The sequence below is a fragment of the Excalfactoria chinensis genome, chromosome 3, assembly GCF_039878825.1.
Source record: "Excalfactoria chinensis isolate bCotChi1 chromosome 3, bCotChi1.hap2, whole genome shotgun sequence".
Classification (NCBI taxonomy): domain Eukaryota; kingdom Metazoa; phylum Chordata; class Aves; order Galliformes; family Phasianidae; genus Excalfactoria; species Excalfactoria chinensis.
Window position 1 is genome coordinate 31,249,925 of NC_092827.1, and position 19,724 is coordinate 31,269,648.

A 19,724-nucleotide genomic window follows, 5' to 3' on the forward strand; every position below is an offset into this window, starting at 1 on the left:
CTTTGGTAGTTTACAATGTTGCATTGTGTTGCTAAGTTTGTTTTAAAAGTTAAAAATATTCTTATTTTACATGCAGAGAGTTGGATTCTTCCACCCTGACACCATGAACTTCTTTCCTACATTCTCACTTGAAGAAATTTTAACCTAATCTCTATATCTGATCCCCATTTTCATGATGTCTTGGTGTTTCAGAAATGTATAAGAAGTGTTCTTAATGGTAGTTTCTTCTAACATCTTCTTTTTCCCTGAACAGCTTCTTTAATTTTAAGCTTCCTTTGTTTTGCTGTATCCTTACCACCTCTTTTTTCTGACCTCTGGCATACTCTTTCCTATTTCATCTGACTCTTGCATCTTGTTCTAATAATTTGTCTGAAGTAGTACCTGTGCTTTCCTCCTTCTTTACCTCTCCAGTATGTGCAGAAAGAGAGGGGAAAAAATAAAGTTTTTTTTTGTAACTGCTTTGTCTCCGACTTTAATTTCTTTTCTCTTAATATAGCACTGTGTGGATCCCTGTCTCTGGGTCAAGGTGCCCTCCTTAACTGCCTTTCTGTTTGTCACTGTCTTCCATGTGAAGTGTGAGATTTGCTTTCAGTTCTTATCCTTTCATTGAGAAGCTTAGTAAGTCTGCTGCATGTGATGGTATTTGTTTCTGCCTTGTATCACTTCTGTCATATCCTTTCTCTTTTTTTGGCAGCAAGAAGTTTCTTTTCTTGTCTTTCTGGCCATTTATGCATTATCTGATTATGGTTCTTTCTGTAAGAATAAATGTAAATATCAGAGAAAAGAGTAGCTTTTAAGTGTAATTTACATGCAGATCCCAAGAGCTGTGCTGTCTGAGCTTCATCTGACATTTCTCTTCATTAATTATTTGCTTTCCTTTGAGATTCTTTTCCCCTTTTAGGAAGCAAGGAAGTTATAGTAACTAGATAACCTCACTGAAGAGTCTTCTTTATGGTTATGTGGCCCCTCTCTTTTATAGTTATATCACTGAAAGAGTTGAATGCTGAATGTTCACATTTGCCTGTTCTTACAGGCTGTCTGCTAAACCGCTGTGACAGTAATTGCTAGGGTTTGTTTGTTTTGCATCTGTCCATGGGAAGTGTGGTGCTTGCCTAATCCTCTCAAAGTGACACGGCACCTGAGATCTGACTTGTCTTTGTGCCTTTCTTCAGTATGCCGCTAAAACTTCTCTGTCCTTGAAGGTCTTTATTTTCCATCACTGCCTCCTGTAAACAGCTGTAGAGTGCAATTTGAACAGAACCTCTCAGTGAAAAGAATGCTACTTCTTTGTCTCTGTGACAGATGTTTGGTTATTGTTTTGCAACTTGTCCTACTCTTGTTCTGCTACCGCAGGTTATCATGTTTGCTCCTGATCCAACATGGTGGATTTCTCCCATTTTCTTTTGCTGTTCAGAGGTTGCTTGATTCACTGCTGGCTGTTTTTTAGAAATTATCTTGGCTATCATAATGATAGCTTCTGTTTTGCTGTCATTTTAGCTAGTGCTCTAAACTCTATAATAAATGACCTGTGTTCACAACCACAGCAGATTGAATTATAGGTCACTCCTTGCTTACACGCACTGAAATTGTCAGGCTGTGTCATTTAGATGATGTTGCCTTTCTGCCTTTCTACCAGGGTAACCAGGTCAACAAAAGCAGTTGTGAGCCAGTTTGTTAAGCACTGCAGTTCACAGCTTGGCATTTTGATGAAACTGCTAATGAGTTATAGGTTAAATTATTTTACTGGTCTGTGAACTGTTGTGGGTCATTCAGTCATTTTTGCTAAATGTAAAGTGAAGAGAGTAACTTAATATCTTACCAGCTTGGATTGCGAGGCTTTATATGGAGTCCTTGCGGAAGTGGAATTTTCCCTTTATTCAGCAAGTTTTAGCAAAAAGTTTTGTGTGACTGTAGATATTGATTGTATTTGACTTTTTTTTTCAGTATAACCATCCTGATTTTCATACTTTGCTTGTTCAGTTCTGCAATTGGTTAGTAGCTTCCTTGTCTCTTTAACAAAGCTATTTTTCATAGATTTACCCATATGTTCTTATCATGGTGTGGCATTCACTGTTGTGTTTACAGTTTTCCTCAATAACTCATTTGTTAATCAGCTGCAGTGAAGAGAGAAAAGCATAAAGATTGTTAGTTTAATACCATTTTCACCATTAAATGTTCTCCAAGTTATTAACAGTCATTGGAAGTCATCTGCTGCAGTAATCATGTTTTCTTTGTCGAAAACAAAACTATGAGTTCCAGAGTGAAAACTGGTGTCTTCTTGATAAACTCTATCCGATGTGGCAAGGGAATTCTTATGTCTCCCTTGCCAGTGTATTTTCGTTCCCTTGTTTCCCTGGTTACTGTGTGTGATCTTGTGATTTCAGACACTACCAGCTGGTTAACTGTAAGTACTTTTTTCTGTCTGCCACTCTGCTTCTGTTGAGTTTTCCTGTTTAAAAAGTTTGTATGTTTCTTCCTGCTCTCTCTTTATCTTCACTAGAGCTTTGATACAGATAAGCTAACTGAAAACAGAGGCATGTAAGTCATGAGAGTACTGTTCAGGTTTAGTGTATTAAGCATGGCTTGAAAATGATCTGAGTACCTGGAAACTAAGACAAGATCAAGATGAAGAGAGAAGACAATCTTTAATGTTGCTGAAGTTGTTTGGAAAGATATGTTCTCTATTACTGGTTTTACTATTAGAAGGCAGAATTTGAATATATAAAGTTGTTAAAAATACCTACTTGGTATATTTTAGACTGCTCTATACCTGTTCTCTCCAGTTGTTGTCAGGGGTTGCCAAATTGTTATAGATCTAACTTATAATTTAATTCACAGAAAGTAAGAATGGAAGCTCATGCAAAGTTTGCAGTGCTGTGGCATCTCACTCGTGACCTACATATTAACAAGTCATCTTCCTTTGGTCGTACCTTTGACAGGTTAGTGATGGCAAGTGTGATCCAGTTAAAAGTTTTGAGGCAGAATTACTTTAACTAAGTCATACTGGCAGCAGTATATATATATTATCTTTAGCATGTATGAAATACAGTGTAACTGAGAGCTAAAACATTTGTGGAATATGGTGTAACTGAGAGCCTAAAAAGAAGCAAATAAAAAGTTCAGCAAACTACTTTGATGATTATATAAACTGTTAAGCTTTTCGGTTAGCTGTAAAGTAGGATGGAGTAGTATTGTATTGCATTGATTCCCAATGTGGTTCACTCTATATTGAATGTAATATATAAGTTCTCACTGTGATCTAGTTTAAAAAAAAAAAAAAAAAAAAGTACACAAAGATGAATAATATGAAAACAGAAAGTAATAAGAACACTAAAGAACAATTGCAACTTAGCACTGAAATAAAAGCTATTTTGTTTAATCTGTGATTTGTGTGAAGTGTCACGTAGACAGCAAGGGATCTCCTTTTTGCATTCTACCTATGTCACGCTACTTTAGAAAGAACTGAATGATATGGACTTCAAACTGGACTTATCTTCCTCAGATAAAATAAATATTGTGGGAAGATTCTTACTTGGTTTTTCTAGTGTATGCTTAGCTGTAGGAAGCAGATCAACAGGGTTATCTCTGCCTTGATTCCGTGACTCACTTCAGAAGTAGCTATAAATTCTGTACTTAGCTGAGAGCTTTTGAACTTGTATCATTGGAGGATGTGAAACAGTTGGTAAAATTCAGAGTCCTATATATGTAAATACATATTTTTCCCCAATTTAGGAAAGGGTACTAAAAGCTAAAACTATAAAAAGAAGAAAATAATGATGGTAGGAAGAACTGATATGCCAATACACTTCTATCGGATCTTGAAGAGAAGTTCCTTTAATAACTTGTCTTATTTTTCATGCAGCTGTGTGAATTAGCATTTTATCATTTTGTGCTATGGTAGTATCTGCATGCAACCAAACCTTGCTGAAGCTGAACAAATACTTTGACTATACTACTGTTACTGCAAGAGCTGTGTTAACTGACTTTATTACTGGCTTTTCCTAGCAGTTTCTTAAATAGACTTGACTAAAATGCAAAACCTAGGATTGTGAAATTTGAGTTCCAAAGACAATAGTGTTTTATAGGGAAAGCATACTGGAATATGTTCCATAGAGATTTGTCATGTATCCAATTCAAACAAGATTATACTACATAGTACAGAATATGTGAAGTTTGTTCTTCTTCCTGTTCTAGATCTCTGTTTATCATGCTGGACAGCCTTAACAGCTTGGATGGTTCTACTTGGTCAGTGGGACAGGCTTGGTTAAATCAAGTACTTCAAAGACATGATATTGCAAGGGTCCTTGAGCCTTTGCTCCTACTGCTTCTTCATCCAAAAACTCAACGAGTTTCTGTCCAGCGAGTACAGGCTGAGTGTTACTGGACTAAGTCTCCCTGTCACCCTGAAGAAGAAAATGAAAAGCACTTTATGCAGAAGTTCAGTTGTGCTGATGGTATGTAAGAAAGAAAACTCTACAAAGTTCATTAGTTATTTTTTTCATTTGCTATTTACGTAAGATATTTAAAATACAGATTTTGTGCAGCATAATTAGCCAAATAAAGTGTGACTGCTGCTTATGTGTGCGCTTATACATGTTTTTTAATTTGAATCTAGGTGTCCTCAGTACTACTGAAGTTTAATTGCCCTAATATATTTAGGCAATACATTCGTGTTCTCATGCAAAGCATGTTTTATATCCTACAGACTTCAGTAGAAGCTTAGCAAAGAATCGAAATGCTTTTGTGAATTAGAACAAATAATGTGGAGCTGACTGAAAACATACTGGTTTGGTTTAAAGATCTTTCTGTTTATTGTATAGTTTTAGCAACATACTATTTTTTTTAAATTAAATCACGAGTAGGTATGACTGTTATTTTTCCCGAGAGAATTATGTTGTTTTACTAAGGTCTAGTACTAAAGTAATCTTGCTTCATTTACATGGACATATTGTTTTCGTTCTAATGTGTTTCTGCTATCGAGTGGAAAAAGATCTATTCATCATGACTTTATATAATTAGAAGTCTTGGTGATAACTAAAATTCTAAATTTTAATTTTAGATTCTATTCTGAATAACAAAATATAGTGTGTATAATTTATTGTTTGTTTCTCTTCAAGCATTTACTCATGTGCCTGTAAGCCAAGGACAACTCATCATACCTAAAGAAGGCAATGAAAAACAGCTTGCTATGGATGAAATGGAGAACTTCAGCCTGACTGTCAACCCTCTGAGTGACAGACTTTCCTTGTTAAGTACCAGCAGTGAGACCATTCCAATGGTTGTGTCTGATTTTGACCTTCCTGATAATCAGGTTGAAATACTGCAGAGTTCTGACTCAGGCTGCTCTCAGTCATCTACTGGAGACAACATCAGTTATGAGGTGGAAACAGAAAGCCTGAGTGCTCAAGATAGCTCTCAGACTCTCAGAGAAGATTCACCTGATGAAATTGTGCAGCAAGTGGTTACTGATCTTATATGCAAAGTTGTAAGCAGTCTTGGAGAGGAGAATGAACCAATTAAATACAGTCTGTGCACTGAGGATACTTCATGTAAATTCAATCCTTTGGATAATCCTGAAGAGGTGACTAAAAGTGAGGAACAAAATATTGAGAGTAGTCAAAGTAGTTTGCTTAGTAATGACAGCTCCCAATTATTATCAGCATCAACAGAGACTGGACTTGAGAGCTTGAGAGATGAAATTTCAAGAAATAATTCTTCACCCTGCATTACAGCAAGCCAGCAATCCCTCTCTGATCTCACTCTTACTTCCACAGAATCCAAGTCCAGAAAGCGAAGCCACAGTAGCATTCAGTTCAGCTTCAAAGGAAAAGTACCAGAAAAAATGTCAGAGAAGGAAACAATTGTTAAAGAGGCTGGTAAGCAACCAGGTGCAAAACCAAAGGTGAAAATAGCCAAAAAGAAAGATGAAGAGAAGAAGAAAGCACAAACAGAAAAGCTTAAACAGACAAATGTTTTCTTCAGTGATGGTCTTGATTTAGAAAACTGGTACAGTTGTGGGGAAGGAGAAATTTCAGAAATTGAAAGTGATGTGGGTTCCCCAGGAATGCGAAAATCTCCCAACTTTAATATCCATCCACTATATCAACACGTGCTGCTTTATCTTCAGCTGTATGACTCTTCAAGAACCTTGTATGCTTTTTCTGCAATTAAAGCAATTCTGAAAACAAATCCTTCAGCTTTTGTAAGTGCTATCTCCACTACCAGCGTCAACAATGCATACACTCCTCAGTTGTCACTGCTCCAGAATCTTCTAGCTAGACATCGAATATCTGTTATGGGCAAGGATTTCTACAGTCACATCCCGGTTGATTCTAACCATAACTTTCGGAGTTCTATGTACATAGAAATTCTTATCTCCTTGTGTCTATACTATATGCGGAGCCACTACCCTACTCATGTTAAAGTGACCTCACAAGATCTAATAGGAAACCGTAATATGCAAATGATGAGTATAGAAATTTTGACGCTTCTCTTTGCTGAACTGGCAAAAGTTATAGAAAGCTCTGCAAAGGGCTTTCCTAGTTTCATTTCGGACATGTTATCCAAGTGCAAGGTTCAGAAAGTCATCCTGCATTGTCTGCTCTCCTCTATCTTTAGTGCGCAGAAATGGCACAGTGAAAAGATGGCTGGAAAAAACATTGTGGCTGTAGAAGAAGGTTTTTCTGAAGACAGCCTTATAAACTTTTCTGAAGATGAATTTGACAATGGCAGTACTCTACAGTCACAGCTTCTAAAAGTACTTCAGCGGCTGATTGTGCTGGAACATAAAGTAATGACTGTGCCTGAGGAAAATGAAACAGGCTTTGACTTTGTCATAACAGACTTGGAGCACATTGGTCCCCAGCAGCCAATGACATCTCTTCAGTATTTACATTCCCAGCCGATAACTTGCCAAGGCATGTTTCTCTGTGCAGTGATAAGAGCTTTACATCAACACTGTGCCTGTAAAATGCATCCTCAGTGGATTGGCCTTATCACTTCCACTTTGCCTTACATGGGAAAAGTTCTTCAGAGGGTGGTTGTTTCTGTAACTCTTCAGCTCTGCAGGAACTTGGATAATTTAATTCAACAGTATAAATATGAAACGGGATTATCTGATAATAGGTATGTGTATGTAGAGGCATATAATTTTGTAAAATGTATTTGACTATGTTGAATTACTTTGTCTACTGATAAATGTATTTTTAAAAACAAAATATATTATCTGTTTTAGACCTATTTGGATGGCATCCGTCACTCCTCCAGATATGGTTCTAACCTTACTGGAAGGGATTACAACAATAATTCATTACTGCCTCCTAGATCCATCAACACAGTATCATCAGGTAAACTTGGTCATCTGAGTGTTTCCTAATGCAGTGTATTTCCCTGCTGATATCTGTCTGCCAGTTTCTGACTGGGCTGTATTGGTCATGCACTGTATCAAAACATTATCTTTTTTCTTTTTTATATTCAGTTTTTCTCTTAATCAAGCAATGTTTTTGATCTCGTAGTGTGAACACAGTCTCTTAGGAACTTGGCCCACGTTCTACAAGAAAACTTTTGTCCTTATGTTTCAGCTATCCTTTTCTGTTTTATTTTTGTTCTTATTTGCCTTCTGTTCATTTAGAAATAACTGAAAAGAGTTTGTACGTGCAAACCTCAAATTCTGAAATAAATGATTTGCAAAGATTTTTACACGATGCAAAACTGATTGCTGTAGTCATGAGGTACCACATGTTCAGAATGCATTCCATACTGAATGACTAAGAATCAAAAGATTCTTTAATTGATTATTTGGTAGTCTCAACCTGTACATACTCTACTAATTATGTAAACAATGTCTTGAGAAAAAATCAAGACATAGAGCTTTCTTGTACGTTGTCTCAACTTATGTTATTTTACTAATATTGTTTATGTAGGTATTTAATACTCTTCCTTCTCTTTCCCCCTGAAATCCGCTAGCTTTTGGTTAATGTCGATCAGAAGCACTTGATTGAAGCTCGCAACGGGATTCTGTCTATCCTGCATATGATCATGTCTTCTGTGACGTTGCTGTGGAACATTCTTCACCTAGCAGACTCCTCAGAGAAAACTGCTGCCGCTGCTGCTGCATCCGTTACCACTATTAATCTTGGTTCAACAAAGGTCAGGATATCAGGGATAACATCATTTAAATTGTTCCTAAGTGCTTTTTGTCAAAGTAAATCCACTTGCATCTCTTAAATGTAAACTGGCTTTTAACACATTTGTCCTTATCTACACATCCTGCCGAAAAACAAGGCTTTCATAAATGGGTATTGAATCTACGTTTAAACTTAAATGTTACTGGCTGACAACAATGCATCTCCCCTGTTTTTCTACAAAAAAAAATAAATTAAAATCTATCCTGAATAGTACTTGAACCATTTAAGCCACCCTTTTATGCCTCAAGAGATGTAAAATATTCATTTAAAATCATAAGAGAACTCTCCTCTTAAAACACCTTGAACTTGGACATTTTTGAACTAGTTCCTTTGTCTATTCGGTGCTCATACAGTGATGTCACTATGCATGGGGAAATAATCTAGGCAAACAGTAATCCAGCAATTGTAATGAAGACAATCTGAGAAGGGAATCGAGTAGGACCATACTGAGAATGTTACCTAGGCCTCATATTGGAAACACTTCAGACTTCTAATACCGCACATTCTTAAGTGTGAAATTGACATTTAAGTCTGAAATACTTAAAAATGTTTTCCACATAGTTAATCCAGGTACACTGAGTACTTTTTTTGTTTATTGTTTTACATCCCTTTCAACCTTTGTCATTCGGGCTGAAGGAGTCATAACTTCCTAAGACTGCATGTGTTTCCACAGACGTTATCCATGATTCTATTTGGGCTTCCAGTAGGGCTTCCTTCTCAATGGGAGGAGAAGAGTCTGCACTTCTGGATGGCATGTGATATACACTGCTTCCATGAAAATAAGCTTTTATGCTCCTGCTCAACATGAACTTTTCTGTAAATCTAAGATTATTATTTTTCCCTAATCCACAGTATTCTTAATAACACCCAACACATGCTGTGCATGAAGAAATCCTTTTTAATCCTGGCAGCCACACTTGTGATAAGCGCATAGTCAAACTCCAGAATCCTGTATAACAGTTTCTTGCAGGATTATACAGTTTCTGCTTGAATGTATCTGACCAGACTAGAAATGACGTTCAGAAAACAGATGAAGAGCATTTTTTCTCTGAAATCTTCCTGTCATTTAAAAAAAAAAAAAACAACAACAAAAAACCACAAACACACACACAAAAACAACCCACACCTGGATGAAGGACAGGATGAAAAGGTAGCTTAAGCAAAAAAATGCTCTATTTCTTTACCCAAACTTGCCTGAAGAAGGATAGCACACGCATGTTGTCAATAGTTTCAACAGTATTTCAGTCTCCTAGAGTAACATGTTTTTTTTTTATAGACTTTTTTTCCTCCCACTTGATTTTTGTCTCATTTGCAATAAAGTCTATCCCTACTTGTAGATGTAAATGTTTTCATTCTTCTTTATAATTCTCACACAATTGATAATTATGTCTCCACTTATGTTCATCTCCTGACTGTACATACCCATTTCTTCCTCTTATAGGTCGCTTTCTGTATCACTAATCTTTCTTGTTTTTTATAGTTTGAGTTCTCTCAGCTTGTGTACATTTCTTGAAGTAAGGTGTCCAAAACTGGACATGGTACATGGTATCTTCTTTCAGGGTAAATATTTAATGTCTGTCATGAAGTGCTGCTGTTTATAAATGCTTTTTTTATTCCCCTTTCCTTGCAAAGTTGTCACAGTGAATTTGTGATCTGCTATAATCCAAAGATTTTATTTTTATGCAGCACTGTTATCTAAATACTTTTTCATCGTGAATAATCAGTTGTTTTTCCCCTACCTTTGCATGCAAAGCTCAAGTTTGTTACTGTAGTTTACCTTTTTCAGGACATTTTTCCAGTTTGTCAGATCTCTTTTGATTTCTGTATCTTCCTTTCAGTCTCTTCCCTCTTCATTATCGTCTGCGAATTTACAAAGTGCATTTTCTCTTCCTTCATCTTAGTCATTAGTAAAATGATTGAAGACTACCACATGTAAAGCAGAGCTTTATGATCCCTCTGAATGCATTCTTCTATTTTCACAAAAAATCAGCGATAGTTGCTGTCCAAGTCTGGCTTTAGAACTAGTTGTTCTACACATAGTGCGGGAGTGCTTATCTAAATATTTGTGTTATTTCGTCTTTCAGAATTTGAGGCAACAGATTCTTGAGCTGTTGGGTCCAATTTCAATGAATCATGGTGTTCACTTCATGGCTGCCATTGCATTTGTATGGAATGAAAGGAGACAAAATAAAAATGCTTCCAGAACAAAGGTATGTTTATATTAACTCAGTCCTTTCAAATAGCAGTGACAGCTTTAAGTGATTTAAAAATGTAAGGTCTGAGACTTGGAATCATTGAAATGGAAAACATTTTTAACTAGTATCTGTATATTCAGGGAATTACCAGTTTGAAACTTTGTATTTTTTTTTTTTTTTCGATACCTTTCTAGACTCCAAAACTACACCTGCCAGCAAAGCTGCACTGTTGCAAAACAAGCAAGTAACAATCTGTGCACAGGCTTAGCGATGTGGATGCGCACTAAGTACCTCCATGAATAGTTGAGATTTTTTTGTTCATATATTGTATTTCCACAGCCTGTTAAAATCATTATTTTGTTGAATAATTTATAGTTCACTGTATTCAGTTAGATGTCAGGTTTTCATCACTATCCTTTTTATTTGTCTAGATCTGCTCAAATAGAGTACTTGCTGCCTTTTTGCTTTTGAAGCCACTATTATGCCTCTGCAAATGTGTTATATTTCAGGCTTTATTTATGCAGTTATCTCAGGCACTGCAACAGAACTTATGTTCTTTTCCTTAATGCCCTGCTCAACCTCTTTAGTCTATATTTTTAAGATAATACTCTCAGTTTGGTGATGTCTTTGTAGAATCTTTTGACTTGAATCATGTACTGGCTAGAAACAACTTCTGTAAAGATTTCTCTAATATATCAAGCATAGCTATTTTTACTCTGTTATCAGAATATTGTTTTTCAGTTCGTAGAAGTTTACTCCTTCAGTGCTTTGTTAAAAGCATCATAAGCTGTAAAGACAAATCCCTGAGAGGCTTCGTAGTCTGTATAAATATGCTGTTCTGCAAGGCATTTCTGATCTGGATCCTGTTTCTCCTCTATCATAGTTGGTTTAATTCCATTTACTTCAGAAGCAAGCCCATGAGGCAAATTGTCTTAATTGTAGTGTAGGCTTTGTGATGATAACGCAAAGTATCTGATTCTTCCAGGTTATACCTACAGCAGGTGAAGAACAGCTTCTGCTGGTCGAGCTAGTTCGGTCCATCAGTGTTATGAGAACTGAGACTGTTATACAAACGGTGAAAGAAGTTTTGAAGCAGCCTCCTGCCATAGCAAAGGACAAGGTATGAAAACTGAGGAAGTGCTATTTGTTTATTTAATGTCTTTACCACAACTTAGGACACTGATGATATAAATACTTTGTGAACAATACTGAGGAAGTAATTATTCTCACAGTAAGTACAGGATCTTTAAATATCTTGTAGATGGATGAACTTCTGGAGAGAAGTCATAGTCTACTTAGGTCAGTACAATTTTTTTTTAACAACTCTGGAGTCCTGTTGCTTGCTTTTCTACAAAGCGTTTTCAAGGAATAGGTTACTTACATGAAGGTTACTTTGTTTCTTGAACTGCCTTCTTGATATTTCTTTAACTGATTTCTTGATACAGTGCATAGAGTTTAGGATGTTGAAGAAATGGGATCTTACATTTTAAGGCAGTTGTCTAGTTAATATCCGTTATAACCTTTCTGTAACAAGAAAGGCAAGGTATCTTTCCAGGTCTTCTGAATAGTGTTCTCTGATTTTTCCCAAGAAGTCTTCTGCAAAGCACTTGGTTTATCAGACCCTTGGTGAATGTTAGCCCAGAAATTAAATCAAGAGTTACTATTGCCTGACTGTGTAGAGCAGTATCTTGTCAGCAGTCATTCTACTAAGGTGGCATTCTCTTTCTGAGTCTTCAGTAATTAAAATGCTGCTGTTTAATTAGTCTCTGCTTTCCCTCAGAAGTCATTAGGAAGAGCAAGGTACAGAAACTTAAACTTTTAATTGCTAAAGGCAGACGTGGATATTAAAATGTCTATTGGCTGGTTTAAACTTATGGCTTAGGCTGACCAAAGCAAGATACATTGAAATAAATAGGCTCGTCATACCCTCACTTATTTATCTTTCCATTTCTTGAGTTCAGACTCACTGGGTAAAACCCAAATATATTTTACCCACATTTCTAGTACTCAACAATTCTGCAAACAGATAGAAGAAATGAGGATCTGAACTTTTACTGTCATCCTCATCTCCTCTATTACCAAGGCTTATTTATTGGGCTCTCCATAAGTTCTACCAGAGAAGTGGTGAGAAGAAGTTGGATTGTGTGTGGAGCAACTAATTTACATTTCTTTGAGCTGCAAATGCCTCTTCTTCTGCCAGAAACTCAGGAAGCAAAGGAGACCTTTTGAAGTTATGCTGTGTTTTTGTGAATCTGTACACATTAATTTGATGGATAAAGCTTCTCATGCTTTCTGTCCCAAAGACCCTCAAAGATCCTTTCTTTCCCTGTACTTCAATCTATAACATTTCTTTGTCAATTAAATGTGGCTTCCATTGTGATCCCACCAAGTGCTCTTAAATTGGTGACTTTTGACTGGTATCCAGAGTTTCTCTGTAAGAGTGAGGGCTGCAGAGATAATAATGTCTTTGTATGTGAGCACCTCACAAGAAGCATGAGGTACACATTTGATTTCCTCCTCATCAGGATGAGTTAGTACATCTTTTTCATCCATTTTTGATGCCTAAGCTGTTCCTTTATCTTGACCTGGAAGATCAGGAGAACCTGGGGATGCAACCAGACCCTCTGGATCAGAAACAGAAGTTCCTACTGCAGTCTGCTCACTTTCAGCATCTACTATCTCATTCTGACTGTGCTTCGTTCTCGCAACTGGTTTTACAGGGAGCTACTACTTACCCTGCCAGTTGGGAAGTGAAATCCTATGGAACTGTTGAGAGTTCCAGTGGGAGAGGCTCAAGCATCACCATGTCGACCGTGTGTCATCACAGTGACATCACAATGTGACGCTTGACTAAAGATGCCGTGACTTAAATACGTATCCAAACTGGCATACTTCTTTTTTTATGGTAGAATTTCTTTCTGAAGTTTTAAGTCCATAATTTAAGGAAAATAGTAGATTTGTTATATAAAAGACATTGTTTGGGAATATCTAAGTAAATTTTAAAGATGCAGAGGCTATGTAGTGTGCATATATAAGATTAGTGCTTTGCAATTTTGGTTGTTTTGTAAAGGTGATTGGAAGCCTGTGTTGTTTGTTACCTTCATATTAGATATGAAATGCAAATGTTGAATAGACTTCGGAAATAGTACTTTTATTGAGGATGTTTGCCAGCATATTTGAGAACTATACCTAATGCCACTCTCACTGACCACAAGTCAGTGGTATTTTCAGTGAGTATAATGGTGCAGGTAAAAAGAGTGAAATATTTTTCTAGATGATAACAGTACTCTTAAGTCTTAAGCATATTAAAACAAAGCAAGTTTCATTCAGTGCAGTTATCTTCTTTTGCTGCGATTGCCTGAGAGATATGCACTTTTCTAACAACTTTTTTTTTCCCCCTTCATTTCTGCTTATTCATGTGATCAACAGATCTATAAAAGTGACTGTATTAAAGAAAACATATTAGCATAATTTGCTTGCAACAGCTACCTCATTTACTCTATTTTTACATATCTAATAACAATATTTTATTAATTTTGTTCTTAAAAGCTGTGCTAGAATAGTTTTAATAACTTGATTCATTTGTATGTGGTTTTATAATTTGTATCCAAAGTAAAAATATAAGAAGGATGTTAAACTATTATAGAGTGTCCAAAGGAGGGTTGAGAAGTCTGTCTTGTTATTTCACCTTGACATTCCACTTCTTTTCCTCTCAAGTCCTCTCTTGTCAAACATTTGGTCACCCAGGCAGTGTTGATATAGTGATTAACAAGATGAGATAAATGATCTGCTCTAAAAGTAACCCACAAAAAGCCTGGTCCACTTGTGGCTTCATAGTGAGGATGTACAACATCCTGGCTTGGCACAAAGAGAGATGAAGTGACTGAAGGAACTGGGGCTGTTTGTTCTGGATAAGAAGGAGGCTGAGGGGAGACCTGATTGCTCTCTTCCAGTATCTGAAAGGTGCTTACAGCCAGAGCAGGGTTGATCTCCTCTCACTATTGTCAGTTGACAGGACGAGGGGAAATGGCCTCAAGTTGTACCAGGGTAAGTTTACATTGGGTATCAGGAAAACCTTTACAGAAAGGGTTGTTAAGCACTGGAATAGGCTCTCCAGGGAGGTGGTTGAGTCACCATCCCTGGATGTGTTTAAAAACTGTTTGGATGTGGTGTTCAGGGACATGATTTAGTGGAGGGTTGTTAGTTAGGGTAGTATTGGAAGGTTGGACTGGATGATCTTGAAGGTCTTTTCCAACCTGAGCAGTTCTAAGGAAATGGATGCATACCCTAGTGTCAGGTTGAGGGAAGTGAGGGAAAGAGGTAGAAACAAGAGAAGACAAATTTTATGAAGAGATGCCTTTATAGATATTCATAAAACCCTGTTAATGAATTAAGTTGCATCTGCAAGTGTAGGCAATAACTGTGTTTTCATTTTTGCTGTAACAAGTGAGGAATAAGTCAGTTTGTTCTTCTGACAGTTTTTGTATCTTTTTTCCCAGAAACATCTTTCACTGGAAGTCTGCATGTTGCAGTTTTTCTATGCTTATACTCAAAGGTAAGACAAAAAGTTAGATGTGTCCTGATGACAGAAATACGTGGACAGTCTGGATGTTTTATAGCCTGTAGGGAGATAAATTGCCGGTGTAATATAAATTCTCTAAAAATCCTGCAGGAAATCTCCTTGCAGCATAAGGAAAACTGATGTTAGTTGTGCTATAATTCATTAGTTCCACTCCATTCTTGATTATGTTGTTCTTCTGCCTTGCTCCTTTTCTTAATGTAGCTACCTAATATTCAGCAGGGGAAAAAAGCAATCCACAAAGCCTGTGTAATTGTTGATTAGCACTATCTGATAGGAGAATTGTTAGGTTAAAAAAATTAACAACAAACCAAAAAAACCTGGGGAATACCTAGTGAGATGTTGCTGTTTTTATTGCTGTCGTTGTTCTGTATTTTAGAATTCCAGTGACCAGCTTAGTGGATAGCTGGGCTGCACTGCTGCTTCTGTTAAAGGATTCCATCCAGGTTGGTCTTCCAGCTCCAGGACAGTTCCTCATACTTGGGTAAGTGCACTTGATGTTTGCAGTTTCTAAAGAATCAGAGAATCGTGAAATGGCTTAGGTCAGAAGGGACCTTAAATCCCATTCAGTTCTAACCCTCTTGTGGGCAGGGCTGCCACCTACCAGATCAGGCTGTCCGGAGCCTCATCCAAGCTGGCCTTGCGTGCCTCCAAAGACCCTAACATCTAACCTGAACCTCCCCACTTTTTTGTTTAAAGCCCTTTTCCAATCACTATCTGCCCAATAAAAAAAGGCTGTCTCCTACCTATTCCTAAGCTCCCTCTACATACTGGAAGACTGCAGTGAGTTCTCCTCAGAGCCATCTTTTCTCCACGAAGAGATGCTTCTAAAAAAGCTCAGTCTAAGTGTATGAAATAGTAATGATTCACATTTGCTCTAGCTTTCAAAATTACTGAATAACTTATTATAAAATCAGTGTCTACTTCAATTTATTTTCAGAGTTCTTAATGAGTTTATTATGAAAAATCCAAGCCTGGAGAACAAGAAAGACCAACGAGATCTTCAGGTAAGAAATTTTTACATGTTCAAGTCTTTGAAAATGTTGAACAATAAATGCTGAACTTGGAAGAATTATTTGAATGACAGTGCTTTACTCAAGTGATTTTTTTCTCTATAAAAATGCTCTTTAAGCAATTAATAAGACAGTTAATAGATAAACTTCATTTATTAGTTGACTGCTTTATTTATTGTAGCTTCTGAAGAAAGTTTTCTATCTGTCTAAGGACTGATGCTCAAGTTTGGGCTTAGATGTCCTGAAAAATATTATTACTTCTGAAAATTGACTGTTCTGTAGAGCTGATTAGGGCTCCTACTCAGAGAGAGACAGCAGCCAGGTGCTGCCAGTTTTCCAGTGAAACAGTTTGGAAAGCAAGGGGGAGTTGCAGGGGAAGGTCACTGGGGGAAGTGGGAAAGGCAGATGGTGGGAGTTGTTAGAGAGGTGGTCACTAGCCAAAGGGTTGTGGGGCTGGAATGCAGACTGAGAGAAACAAACATCAAACGCCTTTATAATAGAACAGTCTTTATTAAACTTTGAAGCAATGTGCCCTTTGCTGTTTTATTTAATATTTATTTCCCCCAATTAAGCATTTGTGTATTATTCTCTTTGTCTGTGTTCTTATTTTACATTTTTAAGTCTTCAGTGCCTTTAGTTACAGCAGGGCCTTGCCTGTTCTTTTAATTTTGTCATAATTTTTTGTTCCTAAAATATTCTTACTAGATTTCCTGAACTCTTTTTTCCTTTAGAACAGTAGCTTAAAAAATTTGAATGGGACAGAGGGTATAGAAGAAATTTCTCTCTCTCACCACAGGGGTTCTGTTATTATTAAAATACTGAAATATGTTTTAATATGTATGTAGCAGCATGCATTTATAAGCTCATGTTCAATTTATGTTTCGATTTGTTCCCAAGTACCTAATTAACATTATTCTTGGTTAACAAGCAAAGGTGTTTAGTTAGATATGGCTGGGATTCAGTTACAATATGATGTGATAACGTCCTGTTGGAAAATATGCAGAGTCCATCCTGAGTTAAGAAATTGTTTGTAGACCAAATAGAGCTTCCTACTGTTATGCAAATAATAACAGTGCCCGTAGATCAAAGCTTATGTTTCTATTTCAGTATCTTTTATATCTTACTGTGAGAATGTTGCTGTCACAGCCAGGTGTGTGTTCAGAGCTATAGTCAGCGCGTGTGGTAGGAAGGGATGTTATGAAAACACTCTAGTCCACCTATCTCACAGGATGATGTATTTGGCATGGATTTTTATTGTATTGACTTCGTTGAATGTACTAGAATTATCTCATATGTCAGTTCTGTACTTTCAAGTGAATCTCTAGTATCTTCTACTTAGTGTTGTTCATAAACTGTTGAAAAGTCTCATTTTCTGTGGTGTTCATCACAGAATGAACAGAATAATAATGAATAGAAGTGATTTTTTTTTTTTTTAAAGCAGTTTTCTACTTAATTAGTTAGGAGATTTTCTACAGAAACATCTGACAGGACCATAAAGTAGTACTTCTGCTCAAAGATCCTAAAAGCTTGATTTATTTACTTATTTGTTCAATTATTTATTTCTCTCAGGATGTAACACACAAGATAGTGGATGCTATTGGGGCCATTGCTGGTTCTTCATTGGAACAGACTACTTGGTTAAGACGAAACTTAGAGGTCAAGCCTTCCCCTAAGATTATGGTTGATGGAAACAACTTAGAATCAGATGTTGAAGGTAGTTTTGTTTTCATCCTTTTTATCCTAAACAAAACTTTTAAATAAATATTAATTATCACACCAAAATGAACTAAGAAGACAGCTCTAACATATTTGAGTACATTAAAAATGCTTCAGTATTGTTGAAGCTTTATTGCTTTACGCAGTGGATTTGGTAAAGTTTGTGTACCTGCAAAATGTTTGTCATTAAAATATACTTGCAAGGTGAATAATGGCTTAAGAAAAGTGACTTTGGACTTCATGCTACTGTTATCTTCATTTAGATATGTTGTCTCCAGCAATGGAAACTTCAAGCATAACTCCATCGGTTTACAGTGTCCATGCATTGACCCTACTTTCTGAGGTATGTATCTCCTCAAGTGTAATACTCAAACTTTTTTATCATGAAAGGCTTGGGAAATGAGCTTTGGTGGAAAACACTGATTTGAATGGATTCTGTTTCCTGTCATGTAACAATACATGAAACTTTATTATGAAACCAGTTATAAATAATCAATGAGATTGATGTGAAATAGAGCATGCGTTTTCAAATGCGTAGTATGGGTTGCTGTTATGGTGAGAGATTTCATGTGTTAATTATCTTTTGTGTTATTTACTGATGATAATCTCAGTCAGTCCCTGGTATTTTTCTTTTACAGATTGTTTTGTAGAATGGTTTGTCCAAGAGCTGATGCCTCTATGTTTTAATGTTTGTTTTAAAACAAATTAAGGGACATTTATACTTTGAATTTTGTATAGTACCTGAAATTTGATCACCTCTATCATAAACCTGAATGTTCAGTGAAAGATATTATAGTATAAGTTGTTGTGTAGTAAATAAATAGTTTGGGAATGCACAATAATGTAATTTTCTCATCTGTTGCAGGTTTTGGCTCATCTCTTGGATATGGTTTTCTACAGTGATGAAAAGGAGAGGGTTATTCCTTTGCTTGTAAATATCATGCACTATGTTGTACCCTACCTCCGTAATCACAGGTATCTTTACAATGTATTCAATATACATAGATCTCTACAGCCAGTTGAAATTTGATGTTTGTCAACAATTTGTAATTCTTTCATGTTGACTTATTTTGTTTAGTGCTCACAATGCATCCAGCTACCGAGCCTGTGTTCAGTTATTAAGCAGTCTTAGTGGGTATCAGTATACAAGGAGAGCATGGAAAAAGGAAGCATTTGATCTCTTCATGGATTCTAACTTCTTCCAGATGGATGCTTCGTGTGTTAATCAGTAAGACTTTTTTTGTTTTTTCTGCCTATATTGAGGGTTGCTACAAGTTTTACCTATGCAGACCAAAAATTTCCAACAGCCTTGTGTTGAGAGAAATGGGGAGGAAATGCACTCTTTTAGATTACCTCTCAAATTATGAAACTCATTTACCTAATGTATTTCTCCTTCTTTTTTTCAACTTTAAGATGTTTTTTTAAAGTATTTTTCGTGATAAAAAGGGATAAACATTTATAGTTTCAGATCAAACTGCACAGTATAAGTGGTACTATAGTGAGCTTGGAGCTTGTATTAGTTAAAAGAACAAGAAGAGCTTCCTGTAAATATTTCCTGCTTTTCTGATTTGTGTACAATCTTTCTCTTTTAGCTGGAGAGCTATAATGGATAATTTGATGACACATGACAAAACCACATTCAGAGATCTGATGAGTAAGTATTCATTGATGTAGCAGTGACTTTTCTCCAAGGAAACCTTGTAGAGGAACTAAAAAAAAAGGGGGAAGGTGTGGGGAGGTGGGGAGGAGGATTAAGTATTTCAAAGTGTATTTATGTGTGCCTCCGGTGGCGCAGTGGTATAAGTTGCTGCTTGCAACACCAGAGGCCCAGGGTTCAAATCCCCCCTGTGGCATAAGTGGCAGAATGCTGCTCTGCTACACAGAAGGCTCGAATCCCGGGAGTTGGACTCGATGATCTCTAAGGTCCCTTCCAACTCGCACGATACTGTGATACTGTGACTGTGAAAGAGAGCACTTGTTCAGTGTTTATTCCAGCTTGTTTGAATTATCCAATAAGTTTCCTTCTTTCTTTCAA

At 36.6% G+C, this 19,724-nt stretch overlaps 1 protein-coding gene across 7 annotated transcripts in view; it reads left to right on the plus strand.

The window, feature by feature from the left end:
• DOP1A (DOP1 leucine zipper like protein A) overlaps window positions 1–19,724 on the plus strand; it is a 65,356-nt gene that overhangs the window by 35,061 nt on the left and 10,571 nt on the right. For all 7 annotated transcript variants that reach the window (XM_072330844.1, XM_072330843.1, XM_072330837.1 and 4 more), the window contains 15 exons: window positions 2,839–2,939; window positions 4,195–4,454; window positions 5,118–7,125; window positions 7,235–7,346; window positions 7,966–8,148; window positions 10,271–10,396; window positions 11,367–11,501; window positions 14,881–14,936; window positions 15,340–15,444; window positions 15,901–15,967; window positions 17,543–17,687; window positions 17,953–18,032; window positions 18,555–18,664; window positions 18,768–18,917; window positions 19,282–19,343. In XM_072330844.1, coding sequence (XP_072186945.1) covers window positions 2,839–2,939; window positions 4,195–4,454; window positions 5,118–7,125; window positions 7,235–7,346; window positions 7,966–8,148; window positions 10,271–10,396; window positions 11,367–11,501; window positions 14,881–14,936; window positions 15,340–15,444; window positions 15,901–15,967; window positions 17,543–17,687; window positions 17,953–18,032; window positions 18,555–18,664; window positions 18,768–18,917; window positions 19,282–19,343 — 3,700 coding nt within the window. The remainder of the gene's footprint in view (window positions 1–2,838; window positions 2,940–4,194; window positions 4,455–5,117; window positions 7,126–7,234; window positions 7,347–7,965; window positions 8,149–10,270; window positions 10,397–11,366; window positions 11,502–14,880; window positions 14,937–15,339; window positions 15,445–15,900; window positions 15,968–17,542; window positions 17,688–17,952; window positions 18,033–18,554; window positions 18,665–18,767; window positions 18,918–19,281; window positions 19,344–19,724) is intronic.